Below are 7,576 nucleotides of genomic sequence, written 5' to 3' on the forward strand. Positions count from 1 at the left end.
AAAAAAAAAAAAAAAAAAAAAAAAAAAAAAAAAAAAAAGAAAAAGAAAAAGAAAAAGAAAAAGCAGCAGTCAGTAAACTCTGCTCGCAGTTATTTGAAATTCAAGGCTTTGAATAATGATCTTTTAAAGTTTTGGTTTACAATAGCAAATCCAGATTCCACAAAATGTCCAGAGCAGAAAAGAACTAGGGTGAGGAAAGTGGAGGCCCAGGTAGGTCTTGTTTTCTTTTGGATTTTAAGTCCTGTAAGAAGCCAGGCAGGAGCCGGTGGCAGCACTCCCGGATTTGTACGCCACTCCACGCGGGCCTGACGCTGTCACTTCCCCTGCAGGAGCCCCCGCCGGCTGGGTCCCCTTTGGTCTCCAGTGTCCTCCAGTCTTATCTCCAGTCCCCTCCTCAGGCACCTGGCAATAAACAGGCCGGGCTGGGTGGGGCAGGGCAAAGTTCTGGCGGCTGGAGGGGGAAAGAAAAACCAATCAAACAAAAAACCCGCATTCGGAGGAAAGGTGCAAGAACGGAGGCCCCAGAACAAGGCAGGGGAGCCGGGGCCTGGGCTTGCACACCGGAGCCCTGGACTCCCGGGCTGTGCTCAGGGCCTTGGGGAGGCCTGGGAGGCTGGGCGTGGGGACGGACTGTCGCTGTGGGGCAGAGGAGAGCGCGGGCCCATGGTGTCCCGCTTTCTCTCCACACACGGGGTCTGTGCCAGCCGCTTCTTGGCTGTGCCTCCCCTCTCTTGTCACCTGCCCCCTCCCCCTGGCCATCTTTCTTTTCAGGCCAGGAGGGGATGTAAACTGTTCGAAGTTCATCAACGTGGTGAAGTTTTATTGGATTTCCGGTCTCCGAGAGATTTATACCCGGGAAGCGGAGTGGGTGGCGGGGGAGTCTCGCTCCTTACCTCGGGTTTCCCTGCCAGACAGGTGGCCTCTCAGACTGTCACCTGTGGGACAAGGCAGGAGGGACGGGGGTGACCTGGATGGACAGGGCCCTGAGGAAGCAGAGGCCCTTCTCGGGCTGTTGCTGTCCCCAATCGGTCAGGTGAGTGTGGGGTCTGTGGAGCCCCGGTATGTGGGTATCTGCAGAGGCCGGAGCGTGGGGGGCACGGGTGGCCCCTGTGTCCCAGCCCAAGTTCTTGGCCTCCCGGTTCCACTGCACATGCGGAATGGGTCTCCTCACCTGGGCTGCCGCTCGAACCCCAGATGTTTCTGTGGCCTGATTTCTGTCGTCCAAGTCACTGTGCTGTCCCCTCTGCTCCCCAGGGGGCCTGGTCCTTACTGACGCAGCTTTTTCCATCTCTCCATTGCTTTCTTTCTCAGCACCAGGTCACCCCAGCCCTGGTGACAGCCCGGTCTTCAAGCCAGGAATCTTGTAGGAAGAGTTTGACCTCTCAGAGCCACCCTGGGAGGCTGGGGAATCCCCCAGCACAGGGCCTGGCCAGGGGGCTGGTGCCCGCGGGTGAACCTTTATAACGCGAGGCTGAGAGCACTTTTGTCCCTGGAGTGTCCCCGCTGCAGCAACAGATGCCGAGCAGGTGTCTCCAAGCAGCCCTACCTGAGCTGTTTCTGGAATCTGAATTGCCAGGACCAACCAGCCCGGCGAGCAGGAGCAGCTTTCATCTGGGTCCGGTTCTTCAGAAGAGCTGTTTACTGATACTGGGTCTATGGGAAATAAGCGGCAGAAGTGAGTTCAGCGGTAAGTTCAGGCCCTCGGGATGGCCCCAGGGAGCCCTAGGCCTGGCACTTGAACCAGGACTGCTGAGTGAATTAGGTAGTTTCATGTTGTTGGGCCTGGGCTTCTGAACACAACGACATCAAACCACCCGATTCACGGCAGTTACTGCTCCTCGCTGAGCTGTAGGAGTGGCGGTGTCGGTGTCGGTGTCGCGGCTCAAGGCTGGCGTGGGGCATGAGGAGTGAGCAGCGGCCAAAGTTCCCCAGAGATCAGGAGAGTTCTGGGGTGCCTTCCCACTTCTGCACATTTTCAGCACGTTTGGGGCTCACTGTGGGGGGAGTGGGGAGCATCCCACTTTCCAAAGCCACCTCCCAGGGGCTGAGCCCAAGATTGCTGCCCAGGGCTGGGAGCCTCCGGCTCTGGGGTCTCCGCTCCTGTCTGCTCTCAGAACCTTCCAGAGACTCCTCCGTCATCGCTCAACCATACCAGGTCACGAGTGCACAGAGCCTGGATTTCAACGGGGGTGTGGGAGGCCCTTGAGGTCTTTGTAACATTTGGGGGACCAGGCTCCCCCTCAGCAGGAAATTCCAGGTCCTTCAAGAGGGATCCATAGGCCCCCCTCGGAGGAAAGAGAAAATAGGATTCCCGGTGGCCTCATCCAGGCCCTCAGGGTCCCTCCTGGGGCCCCCTAGTGGGGTAGGGACTCACTCGGCTCCAGGGAGGTTCTGGAAAGAAACCTTTTTCCTCTGCGCACCTCCAGCTGGCTCCTTCCCTCGGGACCCGGGGCTGGGCTGTGAGTTCTCGAAGGTCCTCAGAGCGGGCTCTCCTCTCAGGACTCCAGGAGAACCACAGCTGAGTGGCCTGCAGCACAGACTGGGGCACAAATGAGCCAGGCTGGGCAGGGCAAGCTGGGTACCCTCGCTGACCCCAGCCCTCTTACTGTTGCTGGCTCTGTGCCCAGTGAAGGGGTAACTACAAGTGCTGGTGGAAGGCGGTGGGTGGGGGCTCGCCAAAGCATAAACTAACTTTTGTTCCTCGACTTTCCCCCCTGCCTGAGGCAGAGGAAAAATGCAGAGGGGGCCAGGAAGAGGCTGGACCGGATGGGGCTGGGGTGGCCCCAGGCGGAGTTGGGGGGGCGCTCTGTTGAACAAGGGGCCTTTGCTAGGACCCTTGGGGACCTGCTCTGCGCAGGGAATGCAGCCTCAACCCACTGTCTTGTTAAGTTGAGGCCAACAGCCTTGCCCCTGGACATTTTGTTGCCTTGGGGCTGGGTCCAGAGGGGCTAGGAGGCCTCTGCTGCCTTACCTTACTCCTCCGGCTGCTGTTTCCATGGTGTCCCTCGGCCACCCGCTCTCAGGAAAAGTGCTGTTAAAAAAAAAAGAAAGAAAAAGAAAAAAGGGGAATGTTAGGGAGAAAGGAGGAAATAAAGTCTTTGGAAAGCAGAGAGTTTTACAACAGCCACAGGTTTTATGGAAGCAATTCTGTAATAACCTTCTACCTGCTTGTCCCCTTCCACCCCGCCTGCTGCCCACCCCATTTGGCCTCCTGGATGCCCCCCTCTCAAGAAGCCAGCCACCCCCACCCATGCCCTGGATACCCTTGGTGGCTGGGAGTTGGTGAGAAGATTTCCTGGCGGTCCTGACCTGCCTGTCCCTCCCTTCACTTCTGACATCCTAGGACAGAGCTTGGCAGGAGATTTCCTTACTTGACCCTTAAGATGCCCACTGCCGGGAGGTAGCCACGGCTGGACCCTGGAAGTGCGGATTCTATAGGGTACCTGTTTGCGAGTCCTTGGGGGGGGATGGGGCCTGGCATCTAGATTCTCACCTCCAGCGGGACAAGGGTCCTCCTGCCTCCCTGTTCCCACAGTGGCTCTGGACTCTGGTCTTGGGACAGAAGAAATCCCCCTACCCCTTGAGGATGTGGACTGGCTTTTTTTCTTCTTTTTCTTTTTTCTTTCTTATTTTGGCATGACCTTCAGCCGTTACCTGAGGACTTTCACATTCAATTCACATCTGCCCACCTCTGGCTCACACTCATTCAGGACACAATTAAAGTACCTCCACCCCCATGAAATAAGAATCACACAGCACATGCTATCTCTGCAGTTTGGGGCCTGATATAAGATATTCAGTAAAGAATTTCATGGTCAGACCCCAAAAAAAGTCATCAAGTTTCATGCCCTTTCCCCAATGTGAGGTATTTTCCTCCTCTTCTGAGTGAGATGTAGCAGAATCCAGCTTAAGTCACAGGCTCAAAGCCTGAGGAGAAGGTAGAGGTGTAATTTGGCTTGAACATCCAGGGGCTGCTTTCTGAGCGAAACTTGCGGATCAGCTAATATTTCATAGCCACAACTCAAGTGCACAAATACCCCAGGTTCTGCCTTCTCCTTAGGTGTGTGGATGATTATGAAAATGTACATACAAGCTTTGGAGCCATGGGCCATCTCAATAGGAGCAGAATCGTTCATCCCTGTCCATCACAGAAGTTACACACCTATCCACTAACGCAAGATGAGACCTCATGTACAGATAGAATGCCCGGGCACCCAGAGAGTAGCGCTTGGCTGATCTGTTTCTCGAATATTCTATACACAGCACAAACCATAGCACATTTTCACTTAGGGTCCTGCTACACACAGGGATTTAAAGTAGAAACACAAGACACATTTACCTGTGCAAATACAGAAGGCATCGATTTTAGCTTAGCTTAATAATTAGAAAAACAAACTCCCTCTTCACTTGCGTCTTGTTTTGCCTTTTTCTTCTCTTCCATACAATCCACCCCTAAATTTTCTCTCTTCCTTCCTGACAAGGACCCTGGTCCAGTCTCCCCCAAAGCATTGTACTTACCGGCTGGTTCCGGCCAGCATCCGCCTCTGTTCTGCAAACCTTGGCCCCTCTCCTCTAGCTGCTCTGGGCCCCAGCCTGGCCAGAGGCTGCTGCTTCTTCCTGTGCGATCTTCCCAGGCCCCAACTGTGTTCAGGCTCCGGTGCAGGACTGGCGCGCTGGCGGGAGACTGAGGGAAGGCAGGGTCCTCCCTTCTCTTTAGGGCTGTGGGTGGGGTGCACGGCAGTTTGGCCCCCTCAGGACCGAGTGACCCCCAGGGCGGCGACCCCTCCAGTACACATCTTTGGAAGATGGGTTTCATGGTCCTGGGGCCCGTTGTTCACTCCCTTCTTTCATGGTGGGTACCATTATCTGGGAGAGAAAATAATGTTGCGGGGGGCCCAGGCTCTCAGAGCATCTAGACAGGGGCGCTCTTGGTGGATCCTTTTAATCACTTGCCTGGGCTGCAGCTGAACTCCAGCCTGGGCCAGTGATGTTCGTAGAAAGGCTTGGGCTGGCGGCCTTGTTTCCTGGCCCATCCGCTGTGCCTCCCAGAAGGAGGTGAAACGGTGTGGAGACCCCAGGAGCTGGGGGCAGGGTCATTTTCCCGTCTACTCATCTCTTGGGAGAAGACCCAGACCTTCCTAACCTGACATCTTCAAATTGTCCCTGTCCTTTGCTTCTTTGTGATAGGAAGACAAGCTCCAGGTCTCAGAAGAAAGGCCAGTGCCCCCTCCCTAGCCAGTGCCAGGGGCTACCGGGGCCGCTCCCCAGGCACTTCAGTTGGTACCCACAGACCTGAACCCGGCCTGCGGCCCAGTGTGCCCAGCCTTGAGCTTTAGCGTCCTTCCTCTAACTTTTTCCTAAACTAGGCGGCCCTCCGCTGACTCCCAGACAGGCGGCAGCTGCGGAGAGTCAGGACAGGGACAGCGGAAACCAGGAGGGCGGCAGTCAGAGCCCAGTGCCTGCACAGCTTGGCTCTGCAGAACAGCCTAGCGCTGTGACTTTTCCATAAATAAAAGGCCCAGCCCCACGGTTTGCATGTCCTTTTGGGCCCTAATTTATATGCTACAGAAAATCATATACTCAGCCACCATGCTTCATAACACGGTTATTTATGGCAGGGGAGGAGGTTTTTTTCCTGAAGCGTATATTACAGGAACAGTCCACAGCACACTCCATACGTCTAGCCAGAGGAGAACAGGTGCTTTGCCCTAACCGCTATCCTTTCCCTCTGCACCCAGCTTTCTCTCTGGTGAGTCTGGGGAGCTCCCTGACTTTCCCCAGCCCCCAAACGCTACTTACAAGAATTTGCCCCGGATTTTGATTTCTCCCCGCTTGGTCCTATGGAAAACACAGATCACCCCGTTTGGCTCTGAGTCTGTGGGGCTGTAGCCCTTGGAGAGCGGGCGGGGCTGAGGAGGGGCCGGCTGGGCGCCAGCATTGATCTTTAAAAAATCATTTTGAAATCACCACAATATGAAGAAATATGGCGCTGTGCCCTCGTTTTTCACACTTAATGACACGAGATGGCTTCATTTGGACAGAAAAGCGGGCTGCAGTGTGTCTGCGGGTCCGGAGGTGACCCGCAGCCTTCTCGGGGTAGAGGGGCAGCCACCAAAAGGATCAAACCCCAAGTTAGAGTGGCCCCGCTTTTGTTGAAAGGCCGGGGTGGGGGTGGGGGTGAGATGGTGGCTCCTGAGTCAGGGAATTGGTCAGAAACCTGTGCCCAAACCCAAGGCAGGCAGCGCAGCATGTCTGGGGACCGTGCTCCCCCTGCGGAACAACAGGACAGAAGGCTGCACTCAGGGCAGGAACTGGAGGGCCTGAGAAGGAGCCAGGACGCAGCCGGCGGCCGCTGGAGAGAAACCCTGCACAGCCGCAGAGTGGATTCCAGAAACCCACTATGTGGGAGCTCCAGCGACGGATACCGGGAGGGAGGCGGCAGACGGGGGCAAAGCCTGATCCCAGGGCCTCTATGTCCACGCGGGTGCCGCAGCCTTGGGTGCCAAGAGGGGAGCGGGGAGGCGGCGAAGTTGGCCTGGGCTCCGAGGTGGAAGGCGAGAGAACTCCAGGCATTTCCCTTTCCTCTGTCCCTGCTTCCGGGACACCTTGGGGGAGCTCCCTTCTCCTGTTCAGCTCCCTCCTCTGGGCAATGTGAGGGCCGGGGGAGGAAATGGGACTAGCTGAGCACCCACCCATCCACAAAGGCCCAGGGAATTGAAGAGTTCACTGTGAGGACTCGGTGGTCCCTACTCTTTGTGGACCCAAGTTTCCAGGCCCTGGAGGATCCCTTTGACCTCAGGCAGGTTCTAATTTCAGGACAGGGGATCCTTTGACATTGGTCCTATTTCCCCCTCTCCTTCTCCCTCGGGTCAGGGAAGGCTCCCAGCCTTGTAAATCTCCCCAAATAGCGCATCGAGCCCCCTCCGGAGCCCATGACATCCTATAAAATCCCGAGTCCTCCCCTATCCCTTTTTTTCCAGCTCCTGTGGCTGGCTGGCTGCTGCTGTTGTTTAATAAACATCTCTGTCAAGGGGACGGAGAAAAGGAAATGAGGGCCCGCGGGGTGGAGGTGGAGGTGTTGGGGGGGACCCGGCCACCTCGGGTTTAATTATCCTGCGGGCCCCTCCTGGCTGCGCCCCGGGCCCGGGCTCCGTGTCTCGGTCGCTCCGGCTCCCTCGCGATCCCCTCCTCCTCCCTCCCTCTCCGAGCCGCCCGGGGAGCGCGCTCCGCAGCCCCCGCCTCTCCGCCGCCCCCGCGCCCCACGTCGAGGCCCCCCCTTTCCTGCGAAGGCGGGAGGGGGCGGCCGGCGGCCGGGGCTGAGGTTACGTGGCCGCCGGAGCCCTGACGTGATAGCACATTGCATCAGCATAAAACAATCCATCCTCCGTGCGGAGCGCGGTGCGCGCGGATGACAGCGCGAGCGCAGCCCCCGCGCCCGGTTGATTGATGTCGAGGCTGACGCTTTATCAGGCTGTCGGAAAAACTTTGACCAATCATTGTGCACGGAGCGCCGAGCCGGGCCGCTCCACTGTACTTTGTTGGCTGAGAAGTTGAGCCCGAGGGTGGCGGTGGGGGA

The 7,576-nt window shown here is 57.0% G+C and overlaps 1 protein-coding gene and 1 long non-coding RNA gene across 5 annotated transcripts in view; both read left to right on the forward strand.

Annotated features, from left to right (window-relative positions):
- LOC117285884 overlaps positions 1 to 1,400 on the forward strand; it is a 3,160-nt gene extending 1,760 nt beyond the window's left edge. For 2 of the 4 annotated variants that reach the window (XR_004517013.1, XR_004517015.1), the window contains exons 2-3: positions 912 to 1,033; positions 1,312 to 1,400. This is a non-coding gene — a long non-coding RNA (uncharacterized LOC117285884). The remainder of the gene's footprint in view (positions 1 to 911; positions 1,034 to 1,311) is intronic. The other 2 variants (XR_004517014.1, XR_004517016.1) reach the window with 1 other exon arrangement.
- Positions 1,401 to 7,446: 6,046 nt separating this feature from the next.
- The window catches only part of Hoxb9 (homeobox B9), a 4,767-nt gene continuing 4,637 nt past the window's right edge, over positions 7,447 to 7,576 (forward strand). Inside the window, exon 1 of the mRNA XM_010620314.2 lies at positions 7,447 to 7,530. Coding sequence (XP_010618616.1) covers positions 7,447 to 7,530 — 84 coding nt within the window. The remainder of the gene's footprint in view (positions 7,531 to 7,576) is intronic.

Source organism: Fukomys damarensis, unplaced genomic scaffold (assembly GCF_012274545.1).
Source record: "Fukomys damarensis isolate Sample0158 unplaced genomic scaffold, DMR_v1.0_HiC HiC_scaffold_13, whole genome shotgun sequence".
Lineage (NCBI taxonomy): Eukaryota > Metazoa > Chordata > Mammalia > Rodentia > Bathyergidae > Fukomys > Fukomys damarensis.